General features: G+C 40.9%; 1 protein-coding gene across 16 annotated transcripts in view; it reads left to right on the top strand.

The window, feature by feature from the left end:
• LOC135495809 (FH1/FH2 domain-containing protein 3-like) overlaps positions 1–21,938 on the top strand; it is a 59,002-nt gene that overhangs the window by 30,552 nt on the left and 6,512 nt on the right. For 6 of the 16 annotated variants that reach the window (XM_064784754.1, XM_064784758.1, XM_064784753.1 and 3 more), the window contains 18 exons: positions 1,206–1,317; positions 1,669–1,763; positions 5,330–5,473; positions 5,717–5,949; positions 6,736–7,311; positions 9,280–9,404; positions 9,976–10,071; positions 11,561–11,935; positions 13,306–14,378; positions 16,586–16,741; positions 17,064–17,246; positions 17,444–17,563; positions 17,739–17,900; positions 18,123–18,238; positions 18,590–18,607; positions 20,492–20,566; positions 21,007–21,199; positions 21,572–21,758. In XM_064784754.1, the coding sequence (XP_064640824.1) occupies positions 1,206–1,317; positions 1,669–1,763; positions 5,330–5,473; positions 5,717–5,949; positions 6,736–7,311; positions 9,280–9,404; positions 9,976–10,071; positions 11,561–11,935; positions 13,306–14,378; positions 16,586–16,741; positions 17,064–17,246; positions 17,444–17,563; positions 17,739–17,900; positions 18,123–18,238; positions 18,590–18,607; positions 20,492–20,566; positions 21,007–21,199; positions 21,572–21,758 (4,039 nt within the window). Of the gene's footprint in view, positions 1–79; positions 113–1,205; positions 1,318–1,668; positions 1,764–5,329; positions 5,474–5,716; positions 5,950–6,339; positions 6,403–6,735; positions 7,312–9,279; positions 9,405–9,975; positions 10,072–11,560; positions 11,936–13,305; positions 14,379–16,585; positions 16,742–17,063; positions 17,247–17,443; positions 17,564–17,738; positions 17,901–18,122; positions 18,239–18,589; positions 18,608–19,756; positions 20,466–20,491; positions 20,567–21,006; positions 21,200–21,571; positions 21,759–21,938 lie in introns of those variants that run through there. The other 10 variants (XM_064784767.1, XM_064784752.1, XM_064784751.1 and 7 more) reach the window with 9 other exon arrangements.

The following is a 21,938-nucleotide window of genomic DNA, read 5'->3' as shown; positions in this document are numbered from 1 at the left end:
AAATGAAAAGAAAAAAGTGGTACACAATTCATCTGATAATTCTGATTTCATTATCAATGCAAAAACCTCTCAATTTCAGGATTTAAATTTTGTTGATGATCTTGAAAAACTGGTAGGCAAGCTATTGTACAGGCTGAGAAAAGACCTTGCTTGAAATCTGCTGGAGAAAAAAGCTGACATAAATTGCAACAACTTTTGTTGTGTGAAAAGCTGTTTTCAAATTAAATACTTGGTGAAGGGTTGCATGTTGATTAAGTGTTGATTAAGTGTTGAAATTGCAATTGAAAAATAACTGGTCTTCTGAAACAAATCTATGAACAGGACACATTAATCAAAAGCTTTCTCAAAGGGGGTACGCCATTCAAGTGTAAATTCAGTGCTTTTATGTGACAAGATGTTCAGCAAAAATGGGTTTAAGTGAAATTCTATAATGTTCAATAAGTTTAATAAAATTCCAGTCAAAAAATATCTATCTAAATCAACAGAATGAATACAAAAGATGGTAAAATTTCAGATGCAATGTGCAAATTCCTTGAATGACAAAGCTTTATAGAGCGTCTGCCTGAAATTGTGAATAGTGCCAAATAGACACTGCTATAATCCAGAATGAAACCTCTCAAGTTTGATAATAGGTTGAGATGAAATAAAATTCCTTAAAATGCTAAAATTTGTTTATCCGACCAATGTTCCTATAAATGAATCGAGGATGAAATGTCAAAGATTCATGTATGATGTTGTTCTGCATGCTTCACCAGTGTATTGAAGTGAATGCTATTAGTGAGATTGTAAACTTAGTCAAAAATCATTTGGAAGTTTTGCATGGATGGTGAATACATAGTCTGTTTATTATCACTATTGTCTAGACTTCTGGTAAAAATGACTCGTTTTGTTTTGATGCATGTATAGATATTTCATTCAAAACAAATATTCTTCTCTTCTTTAGTCGATTTGTCCTACAGTAATGTACATCCTATGACGTCTTAAACCCCTTAACTTTTACTGGGAACTGATTGCCAAAACTTTCTAGGGATTATTGAATTGTATCAAAAACGTAGGCTAGCACTCTATGTTAGGATCTTTATCCTTTCAAAACAACAAAAAAATAAGACAGAAGTCACAAAATTTCATCAGACCGATATCTTTAATATCTGTCGCCTGTATTAATTTATGAAATGTTCATTTTTGGTTTTGTCTCTCTTTTCCAGTTTCGCTTGGTTGCCAAAACTGCCATCAAACTCTTACTGGTGTTCGTGGAGTACACGGAGTCAAATACCATGCATCTTGTACAAGCCGTTAATAAAGTGGATGCGCAGAAAGGTGTGTTGAGGCCCTCTGAAGGTTTTGGTTTGATATCTATGTCTAGCTGAGCGTTATCTTGTCTCCAAACCTTCCATTTGTCATCGCATGACCTGCCGTGGCCAAATCTAAGTTCAAAACTACAATACTTTGATATAGGATCCTTGTATGCCAGGGCATGAAGCGATGGACTTTTCCTCCTTGGTTGAAACACAAACTCACTGAGGCTATTGACTTCAATTGGTGCCTGAGTGTTGCGCACAACAAGAAGGGTATGGGGGAGTCTCGTGCAATCGGACTAAAGCTTTTAGCATCTGACAAGGTGACCAAGATGGTTAAGCTAGAGATCTCATGTTTTGAAACCTATTTCAGGAGCAAAATCCTGGTCGAACGTCATTGAGATCTTGGCGGAGAAAGATGGAGGTGACCCAGAGCTGCAGATCTATGCTATGACACTCCTCAATAAGGTGAGTATATATGAAGCATGATATCTTATATTGACACACTTGTGAGTGAGTGTATATCGCTGCCAATTCTACGGCTGGTGGAACATCGTTGAGGTTGAACCAGGGAAGGATGGAGGAGATACAGACCTGCTATGTCACTCCTCGAGGTAAAGAAGGATTACATGTTCTTTGGTGTCGGGGGATAGTGGGTCAACTGAGGTTAAAAGTACAGTGGCCATACTGCCTTAATAAGAGTCCACAGTCCTTCAGTTCTGCAAAATGAGTGTATTGTATGCGCCGGTCACCGATCCAAAGGTTGACCGCGCTCAACGTTGCTTAACTTCCACTCTGGGGCCAACGCGCCAACCACTGGGCCATAAAGGAATTCCCTCATGGCCGGCGGGTTAAGCCGTGCCATATACCTGGGGGTACTATACAATGAGTGATTTGTTAACATTAACTAAGACTATTTCAATGGCCGAGAACTGATTTAGTCACAACTGTTTCTGTCAGTATCAGCATGAGTTAGAACCAACTTTTAGGTACATTTGACACCTCACACTGGTACTGATAAGATTTATTGAAAAAACAAGTACATTCTACTTCTCACTCATAACAAAGTCTACATCTAAACATCCACTTTGTTCCAACAGACTATTAGGAATTGAACTGGTAGTTTTTCTGGATATCACTTACAAGTAGTAATTGAATGATGATATCGGAAATATTTAATTAGATGACCTCGTAAGATGCTAGTGATGAATCAGAGGCAGTTATGTGTATCAAGGGCAATGGCCACTTCTTTCCTGCGGAATTGTCTTGAACAATATCTCAGGCACCAAATAAGCTACAAATGTATCTCTCTATCCATTGTTATTTGGCTATAAGTTGACCCAAACTCAATACTTAAAATTTGTGGAACATTGTTACCGGGTGATCAAGCTTGTGAAAGTAGATGCTAAATTGCAATATCTTATATCAGTTCTCATGAGCTCTGAGTGCAAGTGACCTAAATTTCGTCATCAATGATATCATTGAAGTCGACATTCTGCTCACCGCAAGCAACCTGAGCGGGTTAATTTTGGTCTGCGGAGTGATGGATCTATGCGGCTACAGGAGGCAGAGTAAAATGGTTACCTAGAATAATCGACCCGTTTGGATCAGTCGATTATTAATTACAATGATTAATTAGTGGTAATCAGAGCGTGACGGTTATTCTTGAAGATGGTAAATGGGATGGTTTGATTTCATGTTGTGGTGGTGTTAATCTAGGCGAGATTTGGTTTTTGTTACAAGATTGGATTTATTGGCTGGGATTATCCCAATGGTTGCAGCTCTTGGAAACTGGGCTGGATTCTGGATAATTCTAGTTGGATATGCTATTGGGAACTTAACTTTATGTTGGATAAAACACTTTGATCTAAGGATCTGGGTACCGATTCTGAGGATGTGTTTTGTGACATTTATTCTGAGTAAATGTGGTGAGGCCGAGGCCCAGTACTGGACATGGACTGTAGAGTGCGCTGATGCCTCGGCAACATACTTTACAATCAATCTAACAACAAAGGTAATTAGATAGATAAAATGTTTTAAAGTTTTATAGCGTGATATCAACTACAGTCATGACAGTATGTGTTATCATCTGACTTATACTCAAAGCCGGGTCTCTCCTGAAACCTTTCAGTTAAGAACTCAGCTGAGCTGCTCATTAAGTACTAAACAACATGAGAATTTCCGAGTGTTAGGATAGAACCAGGTAACTAAGACTTGAGTGTATGTCTTCCTGTGACATGTGGCCCTTTCATTTGGTCTAAAATGTTCTCGATAAAGTCAGACCCTGATCCTACGGTGTGATTCCCGAGTAGCAAATGGACGACTTAATTGTTCCGCTGATAAATCAAATCGGTATTCAATCTGTTTATCCGCTAATACTACAAGTTTGTATGGAGCGGAATTCAGTCACAGGAACTCTATGACATTGGTATGCCGTGATGAAAAATCACAATTATAAAAACAATACAGACAGTTTTTCTACAGCGGTCAGGTTTCCGATGGCATGTTATCCACTTGCGTTAATTCATGACAATAAACACCTACCGCATTCTAGGTTTGCTTTCAACTCATGTTGATTGCAGAATCCATATACTAATAATACATTTTCCTGTACAAAATGTACTGGCCTTTTATGCCAACTAATGACGGGACACAACTGTACAGGTTCGAAAAAATGTCCGTGTACACAACAGAAAGTGTGTAGGTGAATTTTCCTGAAATAAAAATGAGATCATCAAAACCATTGATGAGCAGTAGTAGCTTTTAAATGTATTGTCATATAGATTATCATTGCTTAATTACATTTTTCTGGGCAGAGGAATTGATGACTGACTGGCGCTGAATTTCTCTGGTGTGTTTGCGTAGTGTTTGTTGTGTCAGGTAATTATATTAACTGACCTCAAAATGAAACCTCCAGAGGCGGACTACGGATGGTGGGCCATGCAGAAAACCTTCGCTTGTTTCTAAAACAGCCTTACTCTCTGCGACATTTTAAATGAAAAATCCCTCAGATTTGGTGAAATTTGGTGAGAGAGTACCAATGAAATTCATTGAAAATTAAAGAAAAGAAGAAAAAAACTGAAATTTGTGATATCTGCTACATTATATGAAGCAAATGCATTTTCATGTTCACCAGAATAACAAAGTAAAAGAGCTTCTGAAGTATTAGAAGGAGATGTTTGCATGTTTGCATGATGGCAAGTTTAACTTTCCTGTGTGAATTTCACAGCAATTCCAAAGCACCTCTGGTGGTCTTCATTGAAGTGCCTAAATAGGAGGTTTCAGGGTAATAATGATTGGTAATCAGGACGACAGCACTGGAAATAGAGCCTGTCCCATTATAACGAAATAAATCTACATAATTCACAAGAAATTGCCATGACCCAGTTCGGGTGGTCGGATATCGGACCAAATTTGAGGGGGAGGCCACCGATGAATGGGGATTGATGTCGTCATAGTAGGGATTAATTGATTAGTAGTATGAAATTAATTTGTAATTACACGAAACTATGCGGGGATTTGTTCATAAATAGGATATGTTGGCCACATTCTGATTGCGTTTCAATGTTGGAGACTATCGTTGGTAGATGAAGGATCTTTTAGTGAATTTTTGTTTTGGTCGGTGATTTGATGTGAAATTGCATACATTTATTGAAAATGTATCTAAAGGAAGAAGGCAGTATCACCGATAAGGTCAGTTCTGGTCATCCGGTTTTGGAAATCAATTCCTTTGAGAATTGTTGAGGTGATTACCCTGGTCCTAATCTTGGTTATCTGTGTCTGCAAATTGACATAGTTTTCGTCTGGTACTTCAAAGGCTCTCCAATCTCTTACTGGTTTAAGCAGAAAAAAAGTGAACAAAATATTTGGACTTAGAAGTATTTTCATCATTCAGTCAGTTCAAAATTTTGAAAAATTTTCAAAGTCAAAAAAGTTTTGGGACTGATGATGTTGGTGATTTTGGTGATGTTGGTTCATTTTGAGCAAAAAAAAAAGTGAAAAAAATATTTGGACATTTGGAAATTACGTTGCAGGCTCTCAATGCTATCCCGGACCAGGATACGTTCTACGATGTGACAGACGCACTGGAAGAGCAGGGCATGGAAGACATCATCAAAAGGCACATGAACAAGACAGGCGCTGAATTAGACTTGTTGGATCAGTTGCATATATATGAGGTAAGGCCACTCAGGAGGACGAGGAATTTGTCGTGACAGGCTCACAAGCCTTCAAGCTTCGACATGGTTGGCACTGTCAAACCTGGTCAAGACACTGTTTCAGGACAGCATTTGTCGGTGCTAAGGGAGTCTTGAAGTGAAGTTATTATGTACAATATCATGATGGCACAGCTGAAACGCTTTCCTTTCCCCTTCAGTTCATGCCATGAGTATAACGTCACTAATTCAACTTGGTATTTTCAGCGAGCCTTAAAACACGAAGATGGTGACCTTGACAGCCAGGCCCAGAAAGATACCATGCGTAAAACACCACGTTTACAGAGCGAGGAAGGAAGCAGGAAGAGTCGGAGGTCGACAGGTGGCACCACCCCTACCGGTGCATCGTCACCGCTGCTAAGGCGGGGAACGTTGCCAACGACCACAGAGTCATCAGAAACAGGTGAAGATGAGAAGGAAAAGGGAACGAATAGACCGAGGTACGTCTTAGAGTATAGTCCTACCGATAGTCGATAACCGTATGTTACCTGTGGTCAGCCTTGTCATCGGTTTCTAACTCTCTATTGATTCAGCTGAAAACTTGGTCCTTGCACCTCTGATTACTTAGAATGTTGCTGAGAAGTACCTTCCTTGGATACTAGAATATAACACCATGGAAAAGGCCTTGTCTGAAAATCATAGTTTGATTAAAATCCTGATGGAACATGGGTATTTTTCTCTTGGCATGATATGGTGATACTCATGTTAATCACACCAAGTCCCCAACTACCGGTAGTTATATAACTCATTGTTTCTAACAGTTACATTCTAGATCCTTCCTGCATCGTATTAATCCCTCGGTTCTAAACTAACACTTTATTTATCCAAAGAATAACAGAATATCGCAGGCGTCGCTCGCTGCAGGCTCCCGCTCAGTTTGGAAATATTTATCCGTATGTCAACAGTTCATAACTGCATGAGTTGGTAGAGTCATGGCTAGATGGCAAATTGGCTCACTATTTCCTCTCTCACTTTTGAGTTGATGGACCATCTTTATTTTGATCTGGCTTTTCCTCTGCCCAACTGGTCATACACACTACTCTTACCTGTAGCTTATGGGTGAGCCTTCACATCCCCAGTTGCTTTGTCCGTGTGCACCTCAAGGTTACTCGTGCTTTGGTTCAGCTACTTCATGGTGGGAAACTGCTTTTTCTCTGGTTGATTTCGATACGTTGTGGAAGTTTGATGATGTGGGTGTATAATGTGCTGGTGATTGTCTCTTTCAGCCGTTTATATGCCAACACAAATGAGCTCACCGTTGACGAAGACGTCGCGTTAAGAAACTCTATCGCTACAAGAGGCATTGGCGTTGACGAGACTCCTAATATGGGCAAAAGGGATTCCCTCACTGCTGAGGAAATTGCCGCCCAAAATCTATTAGCAATCGAAACCGCCATTGCTATGTCAACAAGTCTTTTGGAAGAAAATCAAGAGGACTCTGTCAGTACGGCAACGACTGACGAGGTCCAAAGAAACAGTCTCAAAATTGGCGATTTGGACAAAATTGGTGATATCTCACACGTATGTGCTGATTGTCCCCGTGACGAGCTTGCGGCGATTAGTGAAAGTAACGATGCAAGTTATGATGTCACACACCGTGCGAGCACTTTGGGTGATGCAGGCATTGAAACTGACACTAATAAGAGCGTAAATGGTGTCGGTGATGAGAAAAAGGATTTAGGTGTTGATAATCATGATGTCAAAGTCAACGAAAATGCCGATGATATGGGAGTTTGTAATTCTACGGTTGACGTCAACGGTGGCGCTAGTTATTTAGCAAAACAAGGTGAACCTGTTGAGGAGTAAGTTGTGTTGTTTTCAGGTGTTTTTCATTGCTTTATCTGTATATTGCATTGTGTCATTGTTGTTGTGGTGGGCTCGGGTGACCATGAAATCTCGGGAAGTGTCTGTGGAGTTGAAGAAGGTGGCTGGTTTGCTTTGCCCCATCCCCTATGTCCCATGTATTGATTCCGCATTGATGCAATCCCTGACCTTATCCATTAGCCACCAAACCCATTTGCCATATTCCTTAGTGAGCTATCTGGTTATATCATCATAGATTTTATGGTCATCCTGACTGTGTCTTTAAATGTATGGCTTCTATGGGCATGCATTGCGGAAGTGTCCGTGCATGCTGTATACAATGTCTAATCTTCTGTATATTCTCACTCATTTCTTTCAAATTTGAAAAAAATATTTTGAAAAGAGCTGTCTTTTTACTCTCGCATGCATGAAAATTTCTCTTAATCAGGAGTAGCATGCATCTTTCTTCAGCCTTGTTCATGAATAGCAAGTACACAGTACATACGGTAGTTGCACGAAAACCATGTCGGGGATTGGGAAATCCTACATATGTATAACATACCCAATCTAATCATGAAAACGAGGGTTCCATCCAAAACTGCTAATCAACAGCTTTCCAATGAATGGTCATGCCAAGAAGTTTTCCATTAGAAAGTGCCCATCTGGAGCATTAGAAAGTGCCCATCTGGAGCATTAGAAAGTCCCCATCTGGAGCTTTCCTTAGAGATTTGGAGATAAAAGAGTGATGATATAGAATTTCTTTTGCCAAGCAGTGGAAGAGGTAAACCAAGATTATTACCACAGCCAAGGAGGTTTCCCCAACAGCGGAAGTTACCTCAGCCACAGAAGTTATCTAACAATGAGAGGCAAGATACTTGAGGAGTATTCATAAATGTATCTAACCTACTCGTGACACTGGTTTGATAATCAAATGGTTTGCACAATGTCTCAATGTCAGAATCAGGTGCCATTATATACGAAATGGCTGAGCACTTTGAGATGTGAATCTAACTCGGCACTTTTGTTTGAGGATTGGTGTTCAGTAACCATGGTACCCATATGTTAACATTTCCGTCCAATCATTATTTTCATATTGGGGAAGATATCAAAGTGTTTTCTTTACTTTTCTGAAGTCTCTTCAAATTTTGTCTGAATATCAATCCTACATCATATTTTCCCTTTTCGATCCTTATACATAAATATTTTTGCATGAGCTGTATCATGGCGTAAATAAAGGCTGATGAATATTTGTGTGAGACTACCCTGACTGGTAGGCAGAAGACAAGGGAAACATGTGTAGTCATTGTTATCTTAGATCTAGTGGCACATTGTAATAATACACAGAGAGGGGCTGCACTGACATCATCTCAAGACATCATGATCATGCAGTCTGAGAAGCGGCCTTCAATGTGCTGTCAACAGACTGGCACATCTTGGCACAACCTTTGGTGAAGATGTCTTGCAGCACCTTGTTAGGTGTGTCCACAGCACAGTATTCGATAAGGTGTAACTGCCATATAGTGCCAGTAACATTTGATAGTAACCACACGTGTGTTATATAGTGATGTCATATTGTCGTTTTGTGATGTTGCTCTAGGATCAACTAACACTTGTTAAACTGTTAGACAGTCTTGTCTCCTATGGCATCATGGGATCGATGAAAGGGTCGGGTGTATAAAGACCTTCTATTTTGAATATGACACTGGTAAAAGTTGTAGCAATGACAGGTAGTGTTGTATTGGTTGTGCCTTAGACTCAGGTATGAGTGTCACTACTATAAATTGATATCATTTTTGACCCAGTACCAAACAATATGTCAATACAGTGATACCATTGTCAATTGCAACAGTCCCAAAACTACAAGATATATAGCGCCTTTGATCAGGTATTGCTGCCCACCAGTCCCATGGTTGTGGAATCTATGGCTCCCTTGAATTGTCTGTTGATATGCCCTACCTGTTTTTCAGAGCCCGGACAGTCCCTGATGTGCATTTAGGCTCTCGTAAGGGATCCATCTCTGATAAACCTGCCTCCCCATTGGTGGCATCAAGCGGCACACAGATGAACGGAAATGCCCAAGTATCTGAAGAATGTAAGTATTTGCGAGGAATTGCGAGTTATTTTTGTTACATTGGTTTCATTGCAAAAGAAATACCATGGTGACCTTTCCATCAGTAATCATGAATGCAGTAAGTGCCAAAAGCATATTTGGTATAAACTGAATGCTTTCATGTGTTTTGGTGTCAGTTTGAAGTGCACGTTATGCATCTTTTTAGTTCACTGCCACTTGGCAACTGGCTGACATATTGAATATTGGATAGAGTATCAATTTGCATGGGCAAGGTTAGTGTTGAGAAGTATAATGCAACCTTCATTTTGCATGGTTGTAATGTCCAGAATGCATACAAGGGCTTTTTCAGCCTGTTTATGTTACATTTATTGCTTAGGTACAAGAATGACAAACTTTTTTGCAAATTAATTCAGCAAATTCTCTGATCTTCTGGCAAGCTGCATGTAAGAGACAATCTCATTTCGGTACTAGCTAAGCATCCCGACATCTGGTATAGATGAGTCAAATTTATACTATAGGCCTATTATAACTTCTTTGTTTCCTTGGGGAAAAAACTTGAATGAAACATGGTATTTTCGGTGATATTTTATAGCGGAGAGCACGGATCGATCATCAGATTATAGATCTGATGACACGGTGAAGGGAAACGAGGAACCCGACAAGTTCGTTATGCGACCGTCCAAACTCGGTAATCATTTTGTAGCGTGAACTTTGTGCTGCCATCTGCCTCAACCATTGGTTCATCGTCTGCTTGTTTCACCATGATCAGGGATGTGTATTTGACCCCCAAGCCTCGGTACACTCCCTGTAGTCTTAACCGAGTGTGTAATGAGGTGGCTCCAAGCATGTGGAATCAAATAGCAGGGTGGAGGGGATGTTAGTGCATTCATGTGCATGTTTTGTCAGAATGCGTAGATGACCCTCCCCTCTCAATGTTGTGTCCCTCGAGTTCCACCTAGGCTGCCAGTAGAGGCCCTTCATGCTCTTCATCATATTGAGTCAAGCGCTTTTCAAACATTGATACAGCATCTCTTTATGACAACTTTGGGTTATTCTGCTTATAACAGCTTATATGAGCTTGGTACATTAACTTGCACCTTATTGCAAGACAAAGCTTTGACTGTTTCCCTTGACATCATGTCATCACCAAACAGTAGTGGAACAACTTCAGGACTATATCGCCGCCATGACTCAATTGATCATGTAACGAATGAAGCTGGCCCAAAGACCTCGTGTTGCTCCAATACTGTGTCATGTCATGATCGTGCGATGACTGATTCTTTAAGTCTGCCATTTCTGTCACCATAACAAAGCTATTGCCAATAGCATGACGCAGGACTCATCAGATTATTTGAAACTTCCTCAACTCAGTATTTTGCCCCATTAACTCCCAGGTACTTCAGACTGGGAAATAACTTGTAAATTATTGGGCTTCTGTACTGTGACATAGTCAGCCAATGATTTTCTTAAACTAGCCCCCTCGCAAAACTACTTCTTTATTTTCATTAGCTCCCTGGACCATTTCATTTATTTCAACTTCATGTCATATCTTCATTTCCATTTCTTTGCATTCCTTGTGCTTCATGCTTTAAACGTTTATAGTTAGGGAATGGGGGTAGGATTATCTGACCCCTAGAAGGTCACATATTGCATTAGGGGTACCCAGAACCCCTTGTAGATTCTGTAGCTTGCAAGTATATCCTCACTTGCACTATCAAGGGTTGGCCCTCATCATCTTGCACGTATCTCTTGTCATACGCCAAACCATCCAGCTTCCAAATCGATTTCAAATTCTCTCTGTTGTAAATTACGTCTCCTTATTGATGTCTATATGTTTTTAATTGGGATTTTCATCTCTTGGTTTTCATGAACAAGATTGTAGGAATCAAGTTTAGCTCACGAAATCACCTCATTTTAATCATCAATCGTCTCAGCCATAGCTTCATTCTTGACGGTGCATCATAAGAACTTGAATCAGTAATGTTATCTCCTTTTGAACCATAGTGGTTTTCCCAGGTTCTGACTCGAATTGATTCGTACAGTGTGAGCCTCTTAGTAAAGGGTGCAGAATCCTTTGGTACAAGTTATGCATGGCTCGTGGCTGGCCGAGTCTACTGCATGCCCTCGTGTTTCTGTGTTTACTAACTATCTTGCATGTGCATGCTCTATCGTGACAGATCTACCCTCAAGTCGCCGCCGTCGTAGACAGCGCCAGCGATCGCAGATAATCGAACAGGCCAATAGCAAGGTTGATGTTGATAGCATCACACCAGATGTTTCATCAGAAAGCCCGACAATCCGAGTTTTCCAGGACGAAGAAAAACCACCGCCTACAAGGGACGCCACTGATCCTAGACCAGAACCAGAAACGCCCAACCAGATTGATCTGGATGCTGGTTCCGGAAATGTTTCCTTCCGGAAACCTGTGCTTGAGGATAAGGAGATTGTTAAACCAAAAGGGGTGCACGACCTTGTTAATCGTCTTGAGTCCCCAGCGGCCGATAGCTCCAAGCATGCATCTATTAGTTCGTTAAGCTCTCTAGAGAGTATAGGTAAGAAATAGATGCGAATTTCCTGAAAAAATTTGAAACTTTGATTTGAGGCCATTGGAATTGTTGAATTGTTTATGGTTTTTGGCTAAAAAGTTTAGTTGAAATGAAAAATATCCCTATGCTTGAACAAAGTTTCAAATTTATTCATGACGATAAACTCTATCAGTTAAAACTTGGCCCTTTGACTACAGGTGCAATGTCACTGGGTCCAAAAGACCACTCGCACAGAAACAACTGAGGGCGTTTCATCAAGGGGTCTGTGGTGTTATAAGTTTTAGATTGCATGTGCATGTATGAATATTAATGGGGACAGTGTCATTTTAACAGCATGGGTATTTAGGAGGCTTTGATAGTTAACTGGAAAGGCTTCTCAAGTAGGTTTAGATTAACAGCATCTATGTGTTAGGAAATTCTGGTGAGAGTTATGAGTACCTAACTAAATTATTTGTTCACCTTTGCCAGGGTCATCCATATTCTTCACGACCTTCACAGAGGTCACCAACTTCACCTTGACCATCGTTGTCTGGCCATAAATGACCTTCACTTTTGTCAGGGTCAACCTTTTCATTTCAGGACCTTCACAAAGGTCACCAGTTTTTCCTTGGCCAAGCTGTCTGGTCACAAAAGACATTCACATTTGTCAAGATCAATTTCACAAAGGTTACCAATTTCACCTTGACATTTGAAGGTCATTTCAAACATCCTGACCCCTCACCCTATTTACACTTACATTCACTTTCAGCAAGGCCCAAAAAAAAGCCTATCTATCGGAAATATGGGCAGATGTTTAAAGTACAAGGTCTGTCCTCTACTGGTTCTGGGAATGATACTTTTAAATTTTATTTTACATTTTGATTTGAGTACATTTAGAAATTATATTTTCATTATATTCTAGCGTAAAATCATTTATATCATCCGACTGTTTCAATTGTTTCTCATCAAAGTTTTTACAGATGCAATTAAACTGTTCTATTGGTGCACATGTTGACTGAATCACGATTGAGAAATTGTCCCAGCACCACAAAAAGTTGCCTTTGTCTGAGTAGTTAGGGCACCCTTTGTTTGACCAGTCAACAATAATAAAAAATTTCACCTCGGAATTAGTTGTCATGCTATAGAGTTAGTACTTCACCAGTAAAATGAAGTAGGACCCACCCATTTTAAAAAATCTTTATTTCCTTTTTGTTTTACCTTCTGTTTTACCTTACTTCTTTCCGTTTACCACGTTTAATCCCAAAAAGCAGACACTGTAAACTGAAAACATGAAGCTTCTTTGCTGTTTGGTCCGAACATTTTCAGGTTTGTACAGAGATTGAGTGATAAAAGAATCATTCTGAATTGAATTCTTATAATTTTCTTCAATTCTTCAGACAATGAGAAAGCCAAGCCCGAAGGTGAGGGTTCTGCTAAGTCACGAGTCAACCACCGCTACCAGGGTTCAACGGAGTCGGGTTACATCAGTAACACAGACGCTGAGAAAGGCAAAGAACCAGGGAGTCCAAGAACTAGTCAAGATGTGATAAACAACAACAACAACAAGGAAGCGGGCATTACGGGGATCGCGGACGATAAACGCTGGATGTTGTACCGAATATCGGATAAAAGTATCGATGAAAATGAGGTGCCAAAAACTGATCCAGATGTTGATACTCCGCCTGGGGAGAGTATCTCCACCCGCATGGAGAGTTTGAAACAAAAGGACAATAAAGTTCAAAAGTCAGACTTAGAATTGGATAATCAGGGTAGTGTGCAATCGGCCGCGCAGAAATTGGCAGGCGTGAATTTGTCTCAGAATTTGAATAAGGAAGGGCCATCCTCGCCCCTTGGTGATATGTCTGGTCTCATTGAACGTGCTAAGGATGGATTATTGAGTAGTAATAAGCCATTAGAACGTCGGGACTCATTAAGACAAATTGTGCCGGAGGTGCGGAAGTCAGAAAGTGATTTACAGTGGGACGCTTTACATCGGAAATTCCGTCGACAGTTAAAAATAGGTGATTTAGATTTCACGGACTTGACGGGAGATGACGATATGAATTGTCTTGAACCTCGTCCGTTCGCTGCAGGAGTCCCCCCACCACCTCCTTTAACACCCGGTGGGGTTCCCCCTCCACCGCCTATGCCCGGGATGGGAGTACCCATGCCTCCACCACCTCCCCCTCATGGAAATTTTGTGGACGGCCGCCCACCACCACCACCCCCACCACCAGGACTATTCCCGCCACCTCCAGGCCCCTCAGGACCCCAACTACCACCACCACCTGGGGCCAGCTACAAAAAGAGCAAAAAGACTGTGCGGTTACATTGGAAAGAAGTGAAACCTCACGCCAATCCGTTTGCCACGGATCAGACGACAATATGGAACAACGTGGTGCCGGTGAAGCTCGATAGTGACAAGTTGGAGCATCTGTTTGAGACGAGAGTCAATGAGTTGAAAACAAAGGTAGGTGGTGAAAGGGACATTTGTTTGCAATACCTGGAAGTGGCTTCAAGAATATTGTGTTCAAATGCTGCAACTAATGCCTTCATCATGCATGCAGAGTTTATCAGCTTGTCAATTCATTAGAATAGATCCTGTGCAGTTTATTCAGGTATGGGATGAATTTCCTCTCGTGCGGATAGGTTATTTGGTTGAGTCCTCGCCTTTAGAAATCTTAAATTTAGAACAACGATCATTGCCTAAGTTAGATTTCTTGTAGTTTTTTTGTTGGCGCTACTAAATGCTAGAAGCTTGCTTTGTTTTGTTCTTAACTTTGTTCTTCAAAGATCCCATAAAGGTTGACAGTAGCCTGTGGTGGACTCCATACCTCTAGCAAAAATCCAATAGGGTTTTACGCCAGTAATGATGATGATGATTATCATCATCAGTCCATGAAGAGTTAAGGTTAAACCTGTAGAATATCGTGTTATTGATAACGAATGCTTTATTCCTTCGTTCCATATTATCCTCTAACCCGCATGCCGGATATTGCTGGCTACGTTAACATTAATAGGAGACGGTAAGATTACGCTTTTACTAAACACGTTTTATTTTTATTCCACACCCTTTCATTTTTAACCTACATTTTACTCCCCTGCTCACTACATCACAAACCCATACAACTTTTGATCGATAGTTTAGTTCCTGCACTGACCAGTCCTTTTACTTCTCTTCATTAAGTGGATGTTCCACGTCTTACATTCAATATGCCTTTCTCTGGTATCATCTAGTTGTTTCCCTGTTTATCACCATCCCGTCTGTACAGGCTGACCTAAAATTTGGCTAAATTGGTAAGGTCTTGGCCCATCACTTTGTGGCCCTTGATGTGCATTTGACCAGACCCCTATGTCTGCCCCTCACTACTGTGTCATGCGCATCTCTCATTCACAACAATGTAGTGTGTGCATCACATTCTGATCTGTCTTCAATGCACGAATGATAAAAAAGTGTGTTTTCAGACTTTGAGTTATCAAGGTTACATTGGCCTCTTTTGAGATTAAGCATTGGCAGTGAGGTTTTCCAGTTCATCAATACTTTTTTGTTAGATAGTTTACACCCGATAGTGTTGCAGTGGCATGTCAGTAAGATGGCAAAAGCAGGTCTTTCTCTCGAAATTTGTCATCATCATGATCTTACGCACCGGGGTTGAGGTAAGAATGGTAGCAAGCACATCAAAAGTTCTGTTTTTTTAAGTTCACTGATCTTCAAATGATTGGTTATTTTCAATACACCAGTAGCATTGGCATTTAGATTATCATCTTGGGAGTCGAAGGACACTTTGCATGTCAGGTGTACCGATTATTTCAGCATTTTGAGTTTGTAACTTGAACAGCACTAGGATACTGTTTGAGTTTAGCTGAGATCTCGAGCTCTCTGTTTATGTCTCAGTTTATTCCAAGGTGACAATAATACATTGGACTTGGGTGGACCTTTTCCAAGTACAGGTCAGTGTACTGGTTATAGTCTCAACCAATTGACCTGGGCGTTGCCGTCGTGTGGGACGAAGTCTTCCGAAACAGTTTTGGATAATGCACAAAAACTGATTCCTAAGGCTTGTGTCCTTAGTAAACAGTGTCAGAGTGAAAATTTAAATTGTGTCTAGTCTGATTGGGCACTCAGATTTGAAGGAGCGAAAAAACTAATGTGCTATGTGCTTTCTCTTGATGTGCTGCTTCTGTTCTTCTGGATAACTCGCGTAGGTCGTGAAAGAAAAGGTTTGTTTCGCACCGGGGAAGTTCTACTACCTGGTTATGAGGGTGATTGAGACTGCGGTAAGTGAAACGTCAAACCTCACCCTATGAGGAAAACCTGACAGTGGCTCCACCTAACTCAAGAAGGAGCATGACCTCCGTACTGGCTCTCTTCTAATTCTGGCATGGTCAGCCTTAATAGCAGTGTTCTTTTTTCTCTCGGTGGAAATAAGGGGATGGTGTTTGTCTTCCTGATTGGACTTGTGCCTGCTTACTGACATATGCTACTGTAATGCACTGACAGACAGATGTGATGTTTCACATAAAATTCAATGCCCCACCTAGCAATCGCAGGGAGCTAGGATTTAAATTGCTCATTTGTGCAGCAGTTAAGATTGCAACAATCTATTTCGGATATGAAGAAGCCAGAAGTTGCACAAATTTGTACAGTTATTGACAAATGCTTGCTACTGTTTGCAGAAAGGTGTAGAGACTGCCAAAAAGGAGATCACTGTACTTGACCCGAAACGCTCCAATGCCATCAACATCGGTATGACCGTACTGCCACCGCCAAGGACCATCAAAGCCGCCATCTTGAAAATGGACAACAGTATCATGAACAGGGAGGGAATCGAGGTAAATAGGCTCGATCTTTCTTCTTTGACAGCTTTATACAAGTTGGTGCCAATTATGAGTGGGGTGTGTGGGATCTGGAAGCTGAGTTCAACTGGGTGAGACATACATGTAGGTCGCCCTGCATGTGTAAGAGGAAACCAAGGACCACAGAGGTATCTACGCTGTCTGAGGGAGTCGGCCTATCATATGAATCTCATACTGTAGGTGACAGAGGCTGATGTGAATTTTAAACGTAATCCAGTCCAAGGTAACTCTGGGGTGGAGTAGCCATTCGTTTACTGAGAAATAACAAGTTTCATACAATATCTACCTTCGTCTTCAGAAAATCTTGAGTATGCTTCCCACAGAAGAGGAAAAGACCAAAATCTTAGAGGCACAGATGTCCAACTCGGATACCCCCCTCGGAACAGCCGAACAATTCCTTCTGACATTATCTTCCATTAGTGAGTTGTCTGCTCGGTTGAATCTCTGGGCCTTCAAGCTGGACTACGAGGCCACAGAACAGGTAAATGTGAAATCTTGGTTTGTTCAGCAGCTGGCAACACTTCTTATGTGTGATTTCATCTTCCACTGTAGAGTGGAGTCATTGCCCAAATTCATGTCTAGGTGCTGATATGTGCTGTGACACCCTGGTAGAGAGGATCTCCCATCATGTGTCTAGATCAAAGAAGTTTGAAGATTTTGTCTCATTGTGTATTTCAGGAAGTTGCTGACCCGCTGATGGATTTGAAGGAGGGCATTGATGAGTTGTACCGGAATAAAACGTTCAAGTGTGTCGTCTCTGTCTTGCTGGCCATGGGAAACTTCCTCAATGGTGCTCAGGTGAGGTATCAGGCTCATCCTGCCTTGGAGAAGGATACAAGCTCTAATCCCTTTCAGTTCGAAGCAATGATGTTTGTAGCTGCTCTAAATGTTCCCGAAAGAGCAAGGCTTCTTAGAAGTGAGATATCTTTTAATACTTGTCTTTAAAGATGATAACCTTGTGTCTTCTTTCCAGGCTCGAGGTTTCAGTATAGACTACCTTGCCAAGGTTCCGGAGGTGAAGGACACAGTGCATAAACATTCATTACTCCACCACCTGTGTATGATAGTCCACGAGCAATACCCCGATACCAGTGATCTCTATTCAGATATTGGAACGTTGACCCGGTCTTCAAAGGTAAAAATAACCACCTCAGCTCCCATTTGATGGCTCAGGTTAGCCTCATTACTAACTGCTGGTCTACTGCACTATCATAGGGGCCGGGTTTGAACCTGGGAGCAGCTCACATGCAGGGTTGCCTCAATGGCTGCTGGACATGATGATGCTGTGGCAGCGAACTTGAAACTGCAGTACTGCCTCAGGTCAACTTTTCACTTTCAAGGGAAATTTTCATTTCAGGTTGCCTGGGAAGAGCTGGGTGAAAAGTTACACAAGTTGGAACAAGATTGCAAAGCATCTTGGGATCATTTACGAGCAATTGCCAAACATGACAGCAGCTCGAACATGAAAACAAAGTAAGTTGGTATAGACTATATCGACAGCTGGGCAGTCCTGGCTTCTGGGACAGGCATAACCAAGCAGACTAGGAGACTGACACTCCATAATGAAACCTGACCAAAAGGATGGCAGTGCATCGGGCTACACTGGTGTTGTCTAACCACGTGCGCTCACTATACTAGCTACTAATGCCTGTGCAAAGACATATAGTGCTTTTAACATAGAAATATCATATTAACAGATACTTTGACCACCACCATGTATTTCATCAAACTCAAGCTATTGTAGATACTAACCAGAACCTATCCATTGCTTGTAGACGATTAACAGTCAACTGTTAGAGTGTTTACACATGTTTTTTTTCATAGCCCCAAGGTTATATCTGGGTAAGTCGTAACAACAGCATGCCTAGTAGTCTGGGGGCATAGTGCTATCCTTTCTAAAGCCGGGAGGCTGTGGGTGCAATTTGGCTGGCGATGAGATTGCGATAGCGTGCGTTCAGCCCTGTTTCTGGTCACCACTGGTCGAACAGAAGTTACATTTGTGATTGCAAAGGCGCATCATCATCTATGCGGCGCTGTTAGAAAATTAAATTCTGTTATTCATGTGTTTAGTGGAAATGGGTGAACGGCATCTCTATTGCAATGCTTCTGTAAGCGCAAATCACCACAGCGGACATCCCTTTCTAATTGATGAGACCTCAATCTGTGTTGCTCTATTATAAATCGAGTCTGAGCATGGTCTCGTTGTAAATTTCTCATGTCATCAGTTCATTGAAAAGTGAAATGATTTGGTTTGTGAAATGTGTGCTAAATTTTGATTGAATTTGTACTGTTGACCCTTGTACCGGTAGTTCAGTGAACAGTCCTGTCTGCCTTGTACTCTGTGCTATGCTGTCTAGTACGTTTCATCGATGTATCTATATAAAGATCTTGTCAGTGATGGAAACTTTTGAGAAAATTGCCGCATGGTGCTTACGGTAGAGGTCTGCTTGGCGAAATGGTTCAAGTGACATAATGAAGGAATCTGTCTTGCTTGCCAATGATGGGAAATGCTTGTGGTTCTGGATGCAGGTTCAGTTGCCGAATGTCTCATCATCTGGGCTGCCTCTGATTGAAAGACTGGGTAAGGTGTCGAGCTGGTCCGGCATCAATCAGGCTGATGACATGTGCATTACCACGCCCATGAATGACTCTTTTCGGACAAATGCCCAGTCTATACGACAAAAGTTAAGATACGCTATTTTTTTCAAGATAAATTTCAGTTTTTATTGGTTGACTTTCAAGGCTGCTCTTTATTATCATTCAGATATAATAGTGAACAAATTACACCTTGCTTTTTTTTGTTGATGCTTATCTTACAAGTCTAATCTAAACACTGCCTACGTTTGCCAAAAATATTTTTTTGAAATTTTTTCATCATTTTCTGATTTTTTCTAACATCTCAATAACCTCTTTACTTTTAGAATCATTGTCTACATGTCGTAGAAAAAATAATTGCATTGACAAATGTTTTACTTTACTTCTTACTGGTAGACCTTGGAAGGATATTCCTGAGTAAAAATAAATACAAATCTAAATTAGTTATAACTAGGAGTTAGAAATTGATTTCTAGGAAAAAATTGTAGGTTTATAGCAATAGCTGTCCAACATGTCCAATAAATGTAGAATTTAGTCCCATCCTCTATTTCAAAACATGTAAATGTCATAATCGGACTAAAAGCACAAACACCTTAGTCATGTTAGTAGTCACATCTGATAGAGTAGACATAGAGTGTTGCATACCTAGTGTACATACCCATATTCAGTGAATCCCTCTTTTGTTCTAAACCCAACCTTTCTGATATCTAACTCAAATCAACTGAACTCTGTCACCAAAATGTGTTATTGTTGTGTGTCTTGCGATTTTGCCCCTCTTGACTCGAACACGCTGTACCAAACCTGCCAACCTTTCAACAGCTCTTGGGAATAAAGCTGTACAGCAGTTGTGACAAACAAGGTTGATTATTCTGTGTCAATGCCAGACTCGTCTCAACCAGCTAAATTCCGTTGACACTGTATATTTGTTGCAGAAAGCATTGTCAGTTTGCCCAAAAGTAGTATAACATTATATGTCCCATTCATATCTGTTTTCAGGCTAACCTGATATTATTGAAATACATGTACCTTGTGTTAGAGGACAGCAAAAGTGAACACTTTATCTAAATGGAAATATCTAAGCATTTATTTGTGAGTTTGTTGGAATATCTAACGTTGCGTCTTTGCTTTCAGAATGCAAGAATTCCTTGCCGATAGTGCGGAGAGAATTATGGTGCTGAAAATTGTACATAATAGAGTCAATAACAGGTAAGACCAGGGTCAGAGCATAGTCCCCTGAATGCTGATTAGCTAGCTCCCTATATATTATTTCCTAGCTAATCCCATTGTTTAGCCCGATAGTCCCGCTAATTAGCATTCAGGGGCCTATGGTCAGAGAATGGAGTTTCTTTGTTCCTTTCCTGCTGTAATATGTGACCCGTCACAGCAAAACCAGGCGCATGTCGCTCTGAGCTTGGTAGGTTGAGACGGACTGTTTGTTCATTTCTCTGTTGTCAGCCTTTTGTGAAATATGAGCACATCAATTTCTCCCATTATCTCCTGGTGTCATTTAGGCTCATCTTCTGCGCGACATGCGCCTGGTTTTGCTGTGACGGGTCACATATTAGCAACACTTAGTCAAAAGGAAATGGCTTCATACTAAAGAGCTTCCCGACCTGTTCACTAAGAATTTCAATCATATTTTTCAGGTTCCGAAAGTTGCTATTATTCCTGGGTCTTCCTGTCCATACTGCCAAAGATATCAAGATCTGCTATTTCTGTAAAATACTCAGCGAGTTTGCGCTGGAGTATCGAACAACTCGAGAGAAGGTTATACAGCAGATACAGAAAAAACAAAATAATCGCGAAAGGAAGAAAACTAGGGGAAAGATGATTGTAGATGTAAGTATGTTTGTGGATATCAAACCTTTGAAAGAAGTAAGTCACGACATTTGAGTTTGAAAATGTAATGAAAACGCTGGAAAGCAATGTGCCTACAGACAGCACAACTTGTAAGGACGGGCAGTGCCTTGAGTCCATCTCTGGGGGGCTTTGTAAAATGACCTAATCTCAGGATGGGACGTCAGTCGAGACAACAGTAAACATTCTAACAGTATACATAACCCTTCTTAGGAACGTTTCTGCCTTGACGTTCTGTATAAACCTCAATTCGATCAACTCCTTTAAATTTGGGCTCAGTTCAGTTGTTAAAGGTGAAACGCACTAATGACAAGTATTTCCCAGTGATCATAATTCAAACCGCTTCCTTTCCAGACTGCCAAATTTGCCCGATCTCGAGACTCAACAAACACCACGTCATCAACCCGGCGAGGTGATCGCGGCCGCCATGAGGCAAAGGACGACAGCGATGCGCTGCAACAACTTCTCATCAATGGGAGTATGTCGGATAAGGAGACATCGAAGGCTCCTGGGATGATTCAAAGGAAGCGGTTGTCAGTAGGTTAGTATTCACAGTGATAAAATAGACATTTTTGAAAAAGAATCTGAAGTGATTCTCCTTGGTATTGGTCAAATTTAGAAAAGTTGGTGCAAAATAGAAGCTGTTAGATCTTCTGTCTAGAAAATGCTATTTAAACTGTTGGTGTGGATTTAAGGCAGCTTTAGACAGTTGAGAGTTTCA

Source organism: Lineus longissimus, chromosome 11, assembly GCF_910592395.1.
Source record: "Lineus longissimus chromosome 11, tnLinLong1.2, whole genome shotgun sequence".
Taxonomy (NCBI): Eukaryota; Metazoa; Nemertea; class Pilidiophora; order Heteronemertea; family Lineidae; genus Lineus; species Lineus longissimus.
Note: the sequence above shows the minus strand (reverse complement) of the source record. Positions and strands in the feature narration are given on the sequence as shown.